This window comes from Triticum aestivum, chromosome 6B (assembly GCF_018294505.1).
Source record: "Triticum aestivum cultivar Chinese Spring chromosome 6B, IWGSC CS RefSeq v2.1, whole genome shotgun sequence".
Lineage (NCBI taxonomy): Eukaryota > Viridiplantae > Streptophyta > Magnoliopsida > Poales > Poaceae > Triticum > Triticum aestivum.
In genome coordinates, this window is record NC_057810.1 from 718,405,439 (window position 1) to 718,422,540 (window position 17,102).

Here is a 17,102-nt window from a genome sequence, read left to right on the forward strand (position 1 = left end):
TGTTCATTTCTTTGGTCGTGGTTTTGGTGGAGTTAACTTTTCGTGCTATGGGTTCATCTCTTTGGTGGTTTTGATGAGGAATTAACCAACACCATGTGCGTTTCTTTTCCTAAAGGGGAAAACCCTGGCCTCTTCGTCATGTGATATACACAGTCATTTCAGAGTCACTTAGTACCGAAAGGAACACAACCACACCGGTTGGTATCAAGATTACAGAGCTCATCTACATAATCTGTTACTGACACGCCAACCAAGCTAATTGAACAATGCAACACCTGCGTGTTTGCATCCCGCAGTGATGATCAGTGGCCAACCATCAAATAAGATGAAGGGGGCTCAATCCTAACGGTGTGAAGAAAAGCCACAAACTCTTGTCTTTTTAGTTCAAATAAGTTTAAAATTTTGATACGAGGCTGTGCTGAATAGTAGTAATTTCTTTCCCAACTTCTAAGGTGGGCTTGAGCCTGTCGAAACAACCCCCTCAGATACGCCACTAGTGACGATGACGTACGAATTAACACCACAACTCTAGCATTTCCAAATCACCCAAAAATGGGACAAATGTGCATCCAGATATATGGCATTTTCGTTTTGCCAAAGCTAGCAAGCTTGCTAGCCAGTGCGACGTGTACATCACGGCCAATGAGCTGACCACCGAGGATAACATAGAGCATGTTGTGTGGAGTATAAAATCCTCATGACATCAGTCACTAACCAACAGGCGGCCCAAAAATACGTTATCCAGCCACATATTCTACGGTACATCTCCACCACGTACAATACAAATACTCCGGGAGGTGCCTACGTAATGCCACAAGCAATCACCAGTTTCAGCTATATTATTAGTCTAGTTTCAACAAATCAGCATAGACTTTTGCTGTGGTAGCACAGGCACCTAACGGCGCGGAATGCAACGCGAGCTACTACTCTAGGTGTCACGGATTCGACAGCTGCATATGGTACTAGTATATTCTAGATGGTCGACGAGATATGTGTAGATGTATGGCTGGGTAGGGTTAGGCGGCCGCGTGACAACGATTGAGCAGTGGTGACAGATTTTCGGTCTTGGGTGGGCGCAGTCGCGCAGATAGGCATATGGATGCATGGCCGGGTCGACAAGGAGAATATGCAACACGTGTACCTCCCCACGGCGCCAATCATGGTGTGTTTAGCCGTTTGTAGCCGAGCTATGCAGCGGCGCCATGTGATCGACCGGTGCTATGGTCACCGAAATCTGGATTTTATGAGTATCAAATTGGATGGTTAGAAGGCTGGTGGTGCCCACCATATATTTCATCACTATAGACTATATACAGAGCAAAATGTGAATCTATACTCTAAAAAACGTTTATATACATCCGTATGTAGTCCTTATAGTGGAATCTCTGAAAAGATTTATATTTAGGAACGGAGGGAGAAGTAGCCAAGTTTTTCCAGAATGCAGGAATTCTTTTCAGCATTCATAGTTAAAGCGAGCGTAACGAGAAAAAGTCAGCCCACAAGAGGTGTTGCTCACTGTGATTCAAATGTTGTTCTTTTAGGGCATGTCCAATGGTAAGCGCTTATCCAGGCGCTTAGGAAAGAAACAACATTTTTAGAAAATTTAAAAGACCCATAAATGTTATCTCTTCCAACGCAAGGCGCTAAGTATCAGCGCTTAATACGGCTCAGGAACACGATTTATGCCTCAGCTTGTGCGGAGAAAGCACTAAGCGCTCGCTGCTATACTTGGCATCGATGCCAGCCCCAACGCTGGGAATCCACGACGCAGCCGTCGCTTGGCCGGGAAATTTTTCCTAGCGCCCTGCTTTAGCGCCGGGCATTGGAGATGCCCTTAGATAAGAACTATTTCCTCTGTAAACTAATATAAGACGTTTAGTTTAGAGTAAAATATATTTACATAGAGACATCACTGCTTCTTTTCGAACTCCTGTGGTAGTTGAACCATGTGACATCAGATCTTGCAGATTAAGAAACTCGAAAGGCGATATGGTTCTAGTTCGGTTTGGATATCACTTTAAATCGAGGGGTATATAATCGTAGTCCGGTGGCTCCATTATCCATACATTTAGGTCTCGATCTAATAACACAGAAAACTTAATGACAAGGGAATCCCCGAGAGCTCCTAACCAGTGCTTGAGGTGCCACCGAACGTGCTGGCGCACGGACCGCGACGTAAATAACACTCGGCTTGGTAGCTCGGTGGCTGGTTGGTTCGATCACCCTTTTTTTTACAGCGGCTCTATTCGTTAAGTGGCACAAGACAGTAATAAAGAGCAACAAAAATATAAAAAGACTTCTGGGTTTTTATACATAGAAACAATCATACAATAAAAAATGTGTGTATGTTGTCCACGAATATGAAAAAAAATGTTTGTGAACACACAAAAAAATACCACAAATTGGAAAAACAAAATGCTCATGAATCAATTTTTTTGTGAAGATTAAAAAATGTTCATGAGTTTGAAAAAAAACCAAGAATTAGTGAAAAATTCATGAATTTTAAAAAGCATGTGAATTGTAAAAGAGGTTCGTGAAATTGAGAAAAGTTTGTAAATTTTAATAAGTTCTTGAAAATGAAAAGCATTTTTTTTGAATTTTTTTCATGAATTCGTAGTGCACTTTTTTATCTAATGAAAAATGTTTCATGGATGTGAATAAGGTCATCAGAAACGGGAAAAAGGAAAAGCGAAAAATGATTGGAAAAATCCAGGAAAAACCCCGGTCAGAAGCCTCTAGAAGCTTCAGAAACTGACAAAATGCTTCTAGAAGCTTCACTAAATTGATGGTGGATGTTTACGTAAACTGAAAACGCAGTAATTTTAAAATTTATAGTGGAAATGCAGTAATTTTAAAGAACTATAATGATATTGGTATCCATAGAGCTAGAAAAATAAATACAAATAATTAGAGGCATGGAGATCTACATAAGATAGCCCCATGTAAACTGCATATACAATAATCCTTGTAAATATTTTGCTTCTAATAAATTTGCAGTACACTTTGAGCTACTGTTTACATCTCCAATAAGGAAACACTGAATCTCAACAGCGAAGATCAAATGCATGCTTCCCTGCCAGAGGTATAAAAATGTGTATTTCTTAATTGATGCGCTTTTGAAATCTTCTAGCTCATAACAGACCATAATTCATTGTGCCACATATTTTTGGAACTTATACATAAGCACTTATTCACCCTACAAATATTTTGTAGGGGGTCAAACTAAAAAGAGAAAACATATGTCTTATGATAGAAATTGTAAGGTGAATGAGACTAAATGGTCAAGCTTTTGCAAGGAGCCTTCTACAGATATACAACTTCAAAAGTTATGATTTCCGCAACATAGAAATATATGATAAGCTTGTAGATACTCATGGATTTTGCTTGATATGATATATCAAGTAACATGACGTAAGAGATGTGAGCAAGCGACAATCAAGACCATCGAGCTAATCAGAGCTGCTAAGCTAACAAGTGAGAGATGCAAGTGTTGTAGCTAGAGAAACAAAAAACTTAGAAAGTAATCCAAGTGTGCCACGATCACGACGTACATGAAAAGATGATACATTGGCAGCTAGACATGCTATGGCGAGAAGAAGGGTGTAGAGTGGGAATCATCCGCATCCAGTTCCAGCGTCCCAACATCATATGCACTCTGTTCGAACTTTGAGTTGTAGGTTCATCATTTTCCATTATTCATTCATACCCCACTTTATCATCTGGGTCATCACAACTTGGATAATCTGCGGGAGGCGGAGGAAGAGTGGTGTCGGTCGTTGGTCCATTCTCCACCACGAATGCCATCGCCATGCCCGACGACACGTGTTGTGCGAGATGGCAGTGCAAGAACCACACCCCTGTTCATCGTTATTTATATATATGCAATTTGTATCAAAATACATATGTCTTAATTCAAAAAAGAAGGAATCCATATTTATAAACATGCACGCAGCCACGTACCAGGATTAGTTGTGACGAATCGGATGACAGTCCACCCATACATGGGGACGAGGGCCATGTTCCTCACGGGCGGATCAACCAGGTTGTACGCGTACACATCCTTCTCCGCGTTGTATCTCCCGAGCCCCTGCGCTAGGATGAAGAAGTCGTGGCCATGGAGGTGCATGGGGTTAGAGTAGCTGGCTGGCGTTGGCGGCCCCTGCAGCACAACCTCCACCGTGGTGTTGTAGCGCACCCTCCACACCGACACCCCTCTCGACGTGTAGCCGCGGTTGAACACTATCCTTGGTGGTGGCCTGCTTGGGAAGTCCCGGAGGGAGGTGATCATCGTGATATCCTTCTTGTAATATGCTTGGAGCAATGACGTTGTCGTCGGAAGCTGGAATGATATGTTGTTCATGCGGGTCACCATGCAGTAGGCTGGTGGTGATGGCACACTACCTTGTCTGCACAGTCTCCCCGTGTCAACGGCAATGAGCAGTCGCTCGTCGATGTTTCCGGGCACTGGCACCGGCCGCAGGCTGGTCAGGTTGCCATGGAAGTAGAACGACATGGTTTCGTCACGATAGTCGGGCATCTCAGGGACCATTATCGGACCAGTATCATCTGACGTTCCTTTGCCCGAGGCATTGGCGGTGTAGGACATGACCCCGCGTGAAATGAACACCGGGGTTTTGGTGAGGGGCCCCAATGACATGATGCCCAGTGCGACCATGTAGTACCTGCCGCCCGTAGGCGCGGCGGCGGCGACGACCAACACATCGACGGTCTCGCCTGCTGCGATCACGATGGTGTCCGTCATGTATGGTTTGACATAGTTGGCATCGACGGCCACCACCGTGAACGTGTGCCCGGCGATCTTGAAGTAGTACTGTGGGTGAAGCGCAGCGTTTACTATCCGCAAAAGATACGTCTTGCCAAGCTCCACTTCAAGAACATAATTGTCTTCGGTGACCCCTACACACATGTGAAACCGAATTTCTAGTAAACAACCAAAAACAACCTTTATAGAGTGAGATGATAGCTGTCTCTAACATCTAAGTGAAAACTAGCACGTAGCATTAATCAGTAATTAATCAATCACCGGAACAGGTATTAAGGTCCCCAAGCTTTCCGTTGATGGTAGATGAACGGGGCACATCGGCAAAGTCACTGTTCGCGAATCTCCTATCCAACTCGAAAGGATCTGTCTCCCACCATTCACCTGCAGTCAAGAGATCTTTTAACTGCACATGGGGCAACACGAAGGATATATAATTGCTAGCACTTGCGAACAAGAATAATATATATTCACCTATAACAATTGGGATCTCCTTGTCGGGTTTGGGGAACGGGTACGAGTCCGGCCCGGATCTTGGGCGGATGATGAGGGCGCCATGGACGGTCACACGGAGGGAGGTGACATGAGCGTGCCACCACAGCGTGCCCTCTTGCCCGGCCACGTCGAAACGGTATGTGAAGTTCTTGTTCGGTTGGATCGGGCATTGAGTGATCATCCCCGCCCCATCAGCCCAGCAATTCAGTTGCTGCTTCACTCCATGCCTGCATAAATGCACGTACATATAATTGTGTTTATATACATGCCATGTCTTTTTTTTTTGACTTATATATATATGCTTTTCCGTTCCATTGCTTTCTTCCTCCTCTGAAGAATAATAATGTTTTTCTCTCAAGTGTGAAAACACCTTTTTTTTTCTTTTGCGAGGAAACCCACTTCTTTCTGTAGGTATATTTATTATGTAAGAAAACTAGTTATTCTCTTTCATGTCTTTGTTTTCTCTCGAGAATAATAGTGTGACCGTATTTGTCTCAAGGTTGCTAAAAAGAAAAAAATGAAAGAAAAGAGCATGCATACGCTTAATTGCTTACCAGTGAATTGTTACTCCATGGGGCGACTTGTTGACGACATGAACAACCAGAGAGTCTCCTTCCGTGACCTCTATAGCTGGGCCGGGGAGCTGCCCGTTCACCACGGTGACGAGCGTATCGTTGCACAGGTGATTCAGCTTCATCTGGCTCACCTACGCATTCCAACAAATCGATCAGGAGACAGCTAGAGAATATGTATTGGATTAATCAGGAGACAGCTAGCATAGCTAGGAGCGCTTACGATGAACGTATGTTCAACGAGTGCAGCACTGCCGCCGCTGGACGCCGTTGCTAGAACCACAGCAAAGAAGAAGAAGAAGAAGAAGCAGCCCGCGACGCTGGCAGCCATGGCTGCCTACGGGAGTTAGCTTGTTTCTGTATGGATGGATGCTTTGGCGGACGGACTCCGACAGGACCAACTTATAGCAGATGCAGAAATGGTCCTTTGGCCGACCACTAAGTCACATTCAATCACTTCAGCAACCTTGGATCTCGCGCATTAAAGGTGTCGTTGGTAGCGGCGCACCTGAGCATGAAACACGAGGTCTCCTATTATTGGAGTGTTAGACTGTATTTACATGTGTATATTGTAACGTTGTATACCACCTCATTATATATATATGTGATAGGCCATCCCTAGAGGGTTGTGCCGGTTTCCCCCAAAGCCTATTGTCTTACATGGTATCACGCTAGGTTACGTCCGCTTCCGCCTAAAAACCCTAAACCGCCGCCGCCGCCGCCGCGCCCGCCGTCGCCGTCGCCGTCGCCCGACTGCTATGACGTCCGCCGCTGCGTCCGGCTCCACCGCCACCGGTTTTCTGCCGGCCTCCCTCGCGGCACTTCTCTCGAGGCCGCTGGATGCCGCCTCCCTTCAGGCACCGATCGGGACACGGAGCGTCGGCTCCCTCTTCGCGCTCCCGCCGGCTGCTACTTCGCCCGGGCAGGCGCTTGTGGCCCACACCGCCGCCGCCCCGTCAACCGCGGCTGTCGCGCCCTCGGCCACTGCGCCGCTGGTGGCGGAGGACGTCACGCTGGCAGGCTTCGCGGCGTCAACCGCGGCCATCGCGCCCTCTGTCACCGCGCCGGCTGCCCCTCTGACTGTCTCCACGGTGGTCTCACCTCGGCCAGTCTCCTCGATGGGATCGCAGCCGCCGCCGCCGTTTCACTTCGGCCATCTCATCACCATCAAGTTGTCGTCGGACAATTACATCTTCTGGCGCGCGCAGGTTCTTCCGCTTCTTGGGAGTCACTATCTGCTTGGCTATGTCGACGGCTCTCTCCCTTGCCCTCCTGCGCTGGTTGACAGCGTGCACGGTCCGGTCTATAATCCGGCTCACCGTGTCTGGACAGGGCAGGATCAGGCGAACCTCTCCTCCATCCAGGGGTCGCTCTCTCCGGCTGTTGCTGGGCTTGTTGTCTTCGCCAAGACGTCCCACGAGGCATGGACTATTCTTGAGCGCTCGTTTGCGGCACAGTCGCAGGCTCGTGTATCTGGGCTCCGTCGCCAACTTGGGGAGTGTCAGAAGCTTGACTCCACCGCCACTGAGTTCTACAACAAAGTCAAGAGTCTCGCCGACACGCTGGCCTCCATTGGACAGCCCCTCACCGACTCCGAGTTCAACTCGTTTATTGTCAATGGTCTTGATGAGGAGTATGACGCCCTAGTCGAGATCATCAATGAGAGGGGCAACTCCACGCCCATGCCAGCACACGAGGTTTTTTCACGCCTCCTGCTTACTGAGCAACGAGTCGAGACGCGCCGATCCAGGGGCAACGGCGCCCTCTCGGCAAACGCCGCCACCAAGGGTGGTCGCTCCTCTGCTTCATCCAGGGCTCCTTCGGGGCAGTCACCACCACCCGCCTCGGCCCCTCCTCCTACTGCGACAGAGTACAGGAGTATTGTTGGTGGGCTCCAGTACTTGACGATCACGCGACCAGACATTTCCTATGCTGTTAACCGAGTCTGTCAGTATCTGCAATCACCCCGTGACACTCATTGGTCTGCTGTTAAGCGGATTTTGCGCTATATTCGTTTCACGGTGGCTCATGGTTTGCATATTCGGCCGTCTGACTCTAGTTGTCTTTCAGCATATTCTGATGCAGACTGGGCCAGCAATCCGGATGACAGGCGATCCACGGGGGGTTATGCTGTCTTCTTTGGCTCTAACCTGATTGCCTGGAGTGCTCGGAAACAGGCTACTGTCTCGCGTAGCAGTACTGAGGCCGAGTATAAGGCTGTGGCCAATGCCACATCAGAGATCATCTGGGTACAGTCCTTGCTTCAGGAGTTAAGTATACCCCAATCACAGCCTCCTGTTCTTTGGTGTGATAACATCGGTGCTACATACCTTTCTGCAAATCCGGTATTCCATGCCCGAACGAAACACATTGAAGTTGACTATCACTTTGTGCATGAACGTGTCTCTCAGAAGCAACTACAGATCAAGTTTATTTCTTCCAAGGATCAACTTGCTGGCATCTTCACCAAGCCATTGCCTTTGCCACAGTTTGAGACTTGCAGGCGTAATCTTACCCTTCTAGATTCATTAGAAAGTGGCTAAGATTGAGGGAGGGTGTTAGACTGTATTTACATGTGTATATTGTAACGTTGTATACCACCTCATTATATATATATGTGATAGGCCACCCCTAGAGGGTTGTGCCGGTTCCCCCCAAAGCCTATTGTCTTACATGGAGACAGGTATTGTGCAAAATTATAGGGGCCGCACTCACGTAAATTAATAAAATGTAAAATTTACACATGCTCGATTTACTAACAAATTAATAAAATGTAAAACCTACATGTGTCATGTGTTCCCTAGTGAGTGAATGTATGTTGGTACGCTGCTGGTTTTAGATATTTTCTTTTTGCGAGATGGTTGTTGAAGATAGTAATGCATATGTAGGAGCGGCATCGGAGCTACCAGACCTACTCCAGCACGAAGCAATAGAACCTACTCGGACCCAGGCTGTAGTTCAGAAAATACTAGCCATTAACGGGGCAGCAAGCTAGGAGCACGAGCTAGCGCTTACGACGAACGTGTGCTCAACGACCGCTGCCGCTAGAACCACGGCGAAGAAGAACACAACACAAACGGCCATGGCTGACACCAGGGACTAGCTCTTCTGGACTGATGGATGGGTATGCTTGCCGACGGGCTCAAGCAACTGAGATCGAGTATACAAGAGCCACAAGAGCTACTTATAGCAGACGCAGATACTAGTATATCACTTGTACAGAAATGTTTTTTTTTTCTTAGAGAGGAAGTAGCAGCGCTTGCACGAGGTCCACGAGGTGACGGGGATATGGGCCATGTTAGCATTCAAATTCCATCTGGTCCTCACCACTTGCTTTTGTTTCCACAGTTTACTGCTCGTGTTGGCCCAATTGGTCCAATCTACCAATCGGTTGGTTTAAAATTATATCTTCAAGCCATATTTTATGGGACAAAAATCTCCTTCCCTGCTCCATAATTATTTTACCTGCTGCTAAATATCAAACTAATCGAGGATAAATTTCACCCCAAATGCTCCATAATTTCATGCCTTGTTCACAGAGCCAAGAAAAATACACCTCGGCGGTTGAGGCCACGCTAGTCTTGACACGGAGATGTTGGCGAGGTGGGCTAGTTGTGTCCATGGGTTGGAACGCTGAGGTTGCCGGCGAAAGCCGAACTCCGACAGTGTCTGGAGTCGTCGGTGGTGACTCCTGTCAGAGTTTTTTTCCCTTGCTGAAGGCATAGATGGCGCAGTTCTCACCTCCCTTCCCGAGTTTCTCCAGGGAAACCCTAGATCCACTCTTCCAGATCGGACGACGACGCCGCTAGTAGCTATGCTTGGCACCGGTTACCCTCTTGTGGGCATCGTCTTGGAGGTGGATCCGGTCAGAGGGACCCATGGCTTGTGATGGATGGTGGGCCACGAAGGGGTACCAGCCGGGCGAGGTGGACGATTAGGCTCCTATGGCAATGATGGCGGGGTAAACGATGTCGGAGACATGGCATAGGTTGGGGTAGTTGGCTCTTCTCCGGCATGTCCGTGGGATTGCCGCGGTTGTTTGTTGCAGTCGAAGCTGTGGTGGCGGGGCCTTGGTGGCGTACGATGACATGCAACAGGTGGTTCGTTCAGTTATCTTTCGTGGCGCCAGCTTGCCTAGTTCTCCTTTGGAGTAGAAGCTGTGTCGTCTTGTTATGGATGGCGATCTACCATGAGAGTAAAATGTTGATCTACAACCAATAGGGTTGTTGTTTCCATTTTATTTTTCTTTGATCCTCGGATCCACCCCATGTTACTCTTCCGTGCGTAAAATACACTCGAGGCCCTAAAAGTATTCCAAGTGCGCTAATCAGATCCTAAAAGTTTGAAATCGTTCACCGCAGGTCCCATATGTGTATTTTACCCGCTATTTTTAGGACCTAATTGACATATGGAATACTTTTAGGACCCGTAGTGAACGACTTACACACAAGACTTGTGGTGAACGATTTCAAACTTTTAGGACCTAGTTGACACCCTTGGAATACTTTTAGGACCTCCAATGTATTTTACTCTTCTTGCGTTGCTTCCTGCTAGATCTGAATCAAGCCAGCAATTTGCTGGGTCTTTCAAAAAAAATCTTAGACAAACATTTGTTTTTTTTTTGTTGCAAAAGGAAAACATTTGGTACTGCAGCATAAAAAAATAAGACTTGGTCTGGGCCATTCTGGGCAATCGGTCCGTGTGTTTTGGGCTTCAGTTGGACTGATGCCGCCATTTTGGCCCACTCGTATGGCACGGGGCTCGGTCACTCGCCCTGTTCGGCACGGGGTTTAGCTCCCCGTCCCCAGGGCCGGGAGGCCAGATCAGAGCGCCACCGTACAACCTCCGCCGCCACCACCGCCACCGCCGTAACTCGGCCCCTCCCTTCCGGAGGGGAGTCCTCCTCTTCCCGCAGCGCAGCGCCACGGACTAGCTCGAGTTTCTTGGCGCGGCACAGGGGATCAGTGGCCGGCGACCGGGGTGAAGGAGGAGGTGACGCTGCACGGGCCGGCATCACACGTGCGGCGGAGCAGTGGGGATTCGCCGGCGACCATGCTCACAGTCACCGGTAAGATGCGGTGAGCCGAAACATATTTAGTCCCATATAGCCAGTTCACCAGGATCTCGATAGTCTTATCAAGCGGCCGTCTCAACATCGGTTTCACAAAGGGAAAGTCAAGATGGCCGAGTGGTTTATGGCGCCAGTTACAAGCACCCGGTACTCTTAATGAGGGCGTGGGTTCAAATCCCCACTCTTGACACCTCATTTTTTGGGTGAAATGACACCTTGATGACCCACAATTTCTTTCTTTTTTTTGAAACGGAGGCAAAAGATTTGTCTCGTCAATTAATTAATAAGAAGAGAGGTGTCCAGTTAATTAATAGAAAACCGGGCAAAAACCAATACAAACAAATCACATGCGGACTACTCCCAAAGTCTAAAACCCCAAGATCGCACTGTCGACCCTACAGACATTTCCAACAAGCAACAGACCCAAGCCCACACGCATCTACATTGCAAAGGAATCCCCAAAAAGAACACCTCGGATGTAAACAAATGACCCCCCAAAAACCACGATGATAAGCTAAACCATGAGGACGACCCATAAGACCAAGGAGCAACCATTAAGCAGCCGCAGACGCCTTCCCTAAGGCATCACTCTTCTTGTTTTTGCTTTTGAGAGACTTCTCCACCTTTTTTATCTTGTCTTTGTTAAACTTTTCGGTCAGGATGCATGCAACCGCTTTACTAGACCCAGGGCTAGCCGCCTCCAAGCTAGAGAGCAAGCTGCAAAGCTCTTTTGCAAAGAGAGCATCGGAACAAGGTGCCACCGTATTTGTCCCAACAACATCTCCACCTGGGGGCATCACGTGCCCAACGGTCACAGGCGAGCGAGTGACCGAGGCATCCAAACATGCACACACCACAAAGTCAGTCTAGCTAGACTCCAAGGGCGGTGGTGAGGGTGTCGTGGGCACCGCCAAAGCCCCTAGCAAGCTCATCTCCTTCGGAATCGCCACCGAAAGAGGTGGAGTGGACTCCTCACATAGCACTGTCAACTCAGGCATAATCTGTAGAATTGGAGCCACAACCTCAACAACCACTTCACCCCCAACATCAGTCGACACCATAGAGCAGGGCCTAGCATGAGGAGAGAACCCTCCATAGAGGTCGACTTCCTCTCCATCTGCAGAACCAATCTGAAGCTCGGGAAGTAGAGACCTAATCGGCACAACCTGAAGTTTACCAAGAGCAACCTCAGCCCTTGCCAAGACACTCTCAACACGCGAAAGACATTCGCGGAGCTCAACGCAAAGTAGCTCAGCCTGCTGCTCAAGGACGGGTTGTAATGGACATCAGCTTGGATGACGGATGCAGGCGGTGGAGCAACACATGGTTGCGGCATAGCCTCGTCGACGGGTTGCTTCGCACGACAAAAGCAAGCAATGGGGCTGAAACGGAGGCAATTCCTACAACGGATTGGATCCCTGCAAGAGTGTCCTCGATGACCCCGACACAAACACCAGAAACATCTATCTCTCAGCCATGTCGAAGGAGGCAGCCGTGCATTGAAGGTAGGGCGATGAAAAGCCAGAGGAGGCGCCGAACGACGCCCCTTCGAGACGAGCTGCCAGCCCCCCAGCTCATCCCCGCGCGGAGTGGCTACACGACACTCAACGGTAGGTGCGTCATCCCGACGAAAGCATCCACGCCAATTCCCCAACCAGGGCGCACAGGCGGGACGAATCAGTCGCCTCGAGCAATGATCTGCGACGATGCAAGAGCAGTGGGCGCAGCGTCCGAGGATGTTGTTGCCTTCCACCCCCCAATGGTCGGGTCTGACCTGCGGGAAGCAAGGGCAGTCGCAGCTAGCGCAGCAGCGGTGGGTAGCGGTGCCGAAGAATCCGCAGCCGCAAGCTGGGGGGAGAGCGAGTGTGGCAGCGACGGACGCGGGATTTGTGGCACAGATTTTTGGAGCAGGGTCGGTGCCATCGCCGGGACGACGTTGCCAACGGCAGTCGCGTGGACGCACGGAAGAGACTGAGGCGTGGACTCCTGTTCCAGAATGGAAGCTTCACTTGATGGAATGCTGCTGGAGAAGCCGAACGGGGTCGAACCTCGGGGGACGACGGCGGGCGGCGGTCGCAGCTTCACCACGAGCTTGGAGGTGGCTGGACGGGCGGCGTCCGACGGGGCCGTAGGGGCCGTTGCCGGCGCAGGGGAGCCGCCTGGTCGCGTGCATCGGCTTGGCCAAGGAAGCATCCTCTGCCCATTGGTATCCGCACCCAGCACGGCCGGAGCAGCAACCGGCGCCGATGACGACGGGGGTGCCGAGCATGGTGGAGTGCAGGAGGCCGAGAGGGAGGCGGACGGGGCTGGGGAGGCCGCGGCTGCCGCCGCCGATGGTGGCGCAGAAGCCGGCTTCGGGTGTGGAGGAGGAGCCATAGCGGAGCGAGCCACCGCGGGAGAAGAGCAGCCGCCGAGAGAGGACGTCGAGGGAATCCCGGATCTGGTCGTAGCTGCTGAAGGGGAGGTCAAAGAAGGGAGATCGGGGCAGCGCCGCCGCGCGCTCACCCGTCTTCCGCGAGGTCGCCCGCCATTCACCTGAGTATGGGAGGAAAGGGGAGAGATCCTATATCGACCCACAATTTCTGATACTATTGTTGGTTGGGAGGCAAAGATCATGGATAACAAGCGTAGAGGTTTGGCAAAGAACCAATGCAACATCTAAACAAATGATGTTTAGATGTTGCATTGGTTCTGCCTATGCGAGAGATTTGACAGCAGATTAGCTTTGCGTAGTCGCCGAGCTTAATTTCACTCGATGTATGTTGTTTCTGACTTACAGTTCCATTATTCAACCATAGTCGATAACAAGCGCTCAGTGGATGCAGCTTCAGCTTATTGCCAAAATTCTGTGGGTGATGAGGAGGTCAGTCCACACATCAAATCTTGCCGACGGCTTTTGTACAGCAATGTGTTTGTAAGCACATTTGGCATTTCTGTATGCATGTCATTTTGCCTAAAATGAGAAAATTACACGATAGTATCATATTTAAGGCAACGATGGCGAATTGGTATCAAAATTGATAATTTTTATGTGTCGGTACCAAATTTGAAGCTAGCCGTTACACAAAGGTCTAAATCGTGTATATACACGTATTAACGTGTGTATCTGACCGACGGGGTCGCCTGTCGGGTGCCTATGTGGCATATATTTTGCAGAAAACCCCTTGCTTTATACACAATCACATAAATGCCCGTTATTTATATTAACGATGTATCTGACCGGCGGGGTCGCCTGTCGGGTGTCGGGTGCCTACGTGTCCTTCCGATACGGTGTTCACAAAATTGAAAACGCTCCCACGCATTAGAAAAACGGGAGTCGGATGGGCAGACCAAACAGATCACGTATTCGTAAAGAAAAAAGAGATAACGGAGCTTCCCGATACCTTAACCGAACACGTTACCGGGACCTCCTATTCGACGCGTTTTGCGTCAAACAGTTCCGCGACGCATAAGGGCACGCGCGACTGGGCTGGCCCATTGGTCGTGTCGCGAGCAGACTACTGTAGTCTACTAAAATAGGCAAAAAGTACTGCATTCAGCTGGATTCGAACATAGGATCTCCTACACATATGCTAGTGTTGCTAGCCAAGTGAGCTGGCGTGGTTTCTGGTTCATATATCAGCGCCAACGTATAAGAACAAACAGCTACCGGCAAATCCGAAATATTTTGAATTTCGAACTCAAACACTTTTTTAGAACGGGAATAGTTTTATAAACTCAGCTACTTTTCAAATCCGTGAATTCTTTTTAGGAAACTCACATTTTCTGAAAACAGTTATTCCCCCTTGAATGTTATTTTCTGGCCCATTGGCAACCGAGAGTTTGCGACTGACCGCTCCTAGCCACTCCAGCTGCCAGCTTTTCTGGTAGTAAAAGAAACTAAAAGAACTTACAATGCCCCTACAACCGGAATGATCTACTATAGCGAGCCAGAATTAGTTCCTCTAGTGGACATCTTAAAAAAATAAGCACACATTTTTTCTGAAAGTTTAGATTTTGAAAAGTGTCCGTACAATGCCCGTATGCTTACATTTTTTTTGCATATGTGATCAGAAAAATTGAAATTGCAGAAAATGTTTTTGAAAAACATAAATCATTTTTTGAAGTTGTGAACAAATTATGAAATTCTGAACAAATTTCTAAACAACGAACATTTTTAAATTTTTTGAACAAATATTTTCAAAATTGAACATATCATGAAATGCCAAGAAAAAAAATTGAAACCACGAACATTTTTTGAATATGTGAACAAAAAAATGAAAAATGGAACATCTCAACAAATATCTAATAAAAATTTGAAACCACGAACATTTTTTGAATTTGTGAACAAAAATATGAAAAATGGAACATTTCAAGAAATATCTAATAAAAATTTGAAACCACGAACATTTTTTGAAACTCTTGAACACTTTTCGAAATGCAAACATTTTTTTTCATTTTAGAACAAATTTTGCAACTACGAACATTTTTCTAATTTGTGAACAAAAATTTGAAAAACGGAACAATTTATGAAATATCAAACAAAAATTTGAAGCCGCGAACATTTTTTGTAATTGTGAACATTTTTTAGAAAATGGAACAATTCACGAAATTCCTAACAAAAATTGGAATTGCGAAAATCTTTTGATGAACATTTTTCTAAAATATGAACATTTTTAGAAATTCTGATCAAATTTTGAAATCACGAACATCTTTGGAAATTGGTGAAAATTTTCTGAACCATGAGAATTTTTGCAAATTGTGAATTATTTCTATAGAAGGAACATTTTTTCGAATTCCTGAACATTTTTTGAAATTTTGACCAAATTTTGAAAACAGGAACATTTTTGGAAATTCCTGTGCAACTTTTGAAATTGAAACATTTTGTGAATCTGGAACAAATTTTCAAAGGAGGAACGTTTTTTGAAATCTGAACAAAACTTTAAATTATCCAAAAGCATTTAAAAGGAAAATCTAATTGAAAAGATAAAACAGAAAAAAGAAACATAAAAGAGAAAAAAAGAAACAGAAAAAAAGAAAAACAAGAAAATGGAAAAACTAAAAATAGAAATGAAAAATAAAAAACCGGTTCAGGAACTTCTAGAAGGTTCCCAAAACCAGTAAAAACCGGCTGGGAATCGTCTAGAAGTTTCCCAAAACCAGAACGTGAAAGCTATACCTACGCTATAGTTGGGCCGGCCCAATCGCTCGCTAGATCGCCCCGCCTGTGCGATTCCCCGACTACTTGACGCAAAATGCGTCAAATAGGGTTTTCCCACGTTACCGGGGCAAATCAAACGCGTCGATAAATTTTGGGTCACGTGCACCCTAGCTAGGCCCAATCGCCGGCCCAACGTGTCTAACCTACTCCCTCGGTGCCAAATTACTCGTCGTGGTTTTAGTTTGAACTAAAACCACGACGAGTAATTTTGAATGGAGGGAGTAGTATAAAAGGTATCTCGCCTGGTTTGTTACTCCAACATCGCCCTGGCGTGGTGGCTAGCGCGCACGATTCTGCTGGTCAAGGGTTCAATCACTCTCTGGCGCATTTTTTTCCATTTCGCTTATCTAGGACCTTTTTCCCGCAAAATAGTGGGTACTTATGTGATTGCGTATAAAGCAAGAGGGTTTTGTGCAAAATACACGCCATATAGGCACCTGACAGGTGGACCCCGCCAGTCAGATACACCGTCAATACATGTTTATATGCGATTTAGCGAAAATGGCCTTTGGTGGCCGAGCTACCTGCAGGCCGGAATCAGCCCCGTCGATGCTCATTGCGATCGGTGCCAAGCAATTATGAGGCTACCACATTTCCACCGTATTCGTAGGAGAGTTCGCTGCCGAGCGCCCGTATTTGCTATTAAATAAATCTTGCGGGCACACGTACACAAGCGCCCGTATTTGCTATTAAATAAATCTTGCGGGCACACGTACACGAGCAGGCATAGGGCACGGGATTTGACTCCGTCAACATGTGCAACGTCAGGGAGCGTTTGGGTCAAATGTTGAGAATCCTGCCGTTGCCTTGGTCTCGCCGGCTATTTGTAGGAGAGATGGCTCTCCATCGCAGCCGCACCCAGCTCAAACAAGATCGACATGGCTTTGTCTTCATCCTCAGTTCGTTCCAGGAAAAGGCGTCAGCACCTGCCCAGTCATACACCAATCAAAGCAACACAATTTGGTCACTGACAGAATGAAAAAG

The 17,102-nt window shown here is 47.5% G+C and overlaps 1 protein-coding gene across 2 annotated transcripts; it reads right to left on the reverse strand.

Annotated features, from left to right (window-relative positions):
- Positions 1 to 3,353: 3,353 nt before the first annotated feature.
- On the reverse strand, positions 3,354 to 6,208 carry LOC123135175 (laccase-20). 2 transcript variants are annotated; one of them, XM_044554265.1, is made up of 6 exons: positions 6,071 to 6,208; positions 5,830 to 5,981; positions 5,255 to 5,502; positions 5,045 to 5,164; positions 3,961 to 4,917; positions 3,354 to 3,857 (listed from the first exon to the last, which is right to left on the reverse strand). In XM_044554265.1, the coding sequence occupies exons 1-6, from the start codon at positions 6,176 to 6,178 to the stop codon at positions 3,697 to 3,699; spliced, it is 1,746 nt and encodes a 581-aa protein (XP_044410200.1). In that variant the 5' UTR covers positions 6,179 to 6,208; the 3' UTR covers positions 3,354 to 3,696. The 2 variants fall into 2 exon arrangements, with proteins under 2 accessions (XP_044410200.1, XP_044410199.1); XM_044554264.1 differs by having other exon boundaries at positions 5,045 to 5,179.
- Between the last annotated feature and the right edge of the window lie 10,894 nt (positions 6,209 to 17,102).

Coding starts and splice junctions, on each gene's coding strand:
- LOC123135175 (XM_044554264.1), bottom strand. CDS start 6,178: ATGGCTGCCAGCGTCGCGGGCTGCTTCTTCTTCTTCTTCTTCTTTGCT. Junction 5,982..6,070: donor TCGTTGAACATACGTTCATC/GTAAGCGCTCCT, acceptor TGGAATGCGTAG/GTGAGCCAGATGAAGCTGAA. Junction 5,180..5,254: donor GGAGATCCCAATTGTTATAG/GTGAATATATAT, acceptor TGCAGTTAAAAG/ATCTCTTGACTGCAGGTGAA.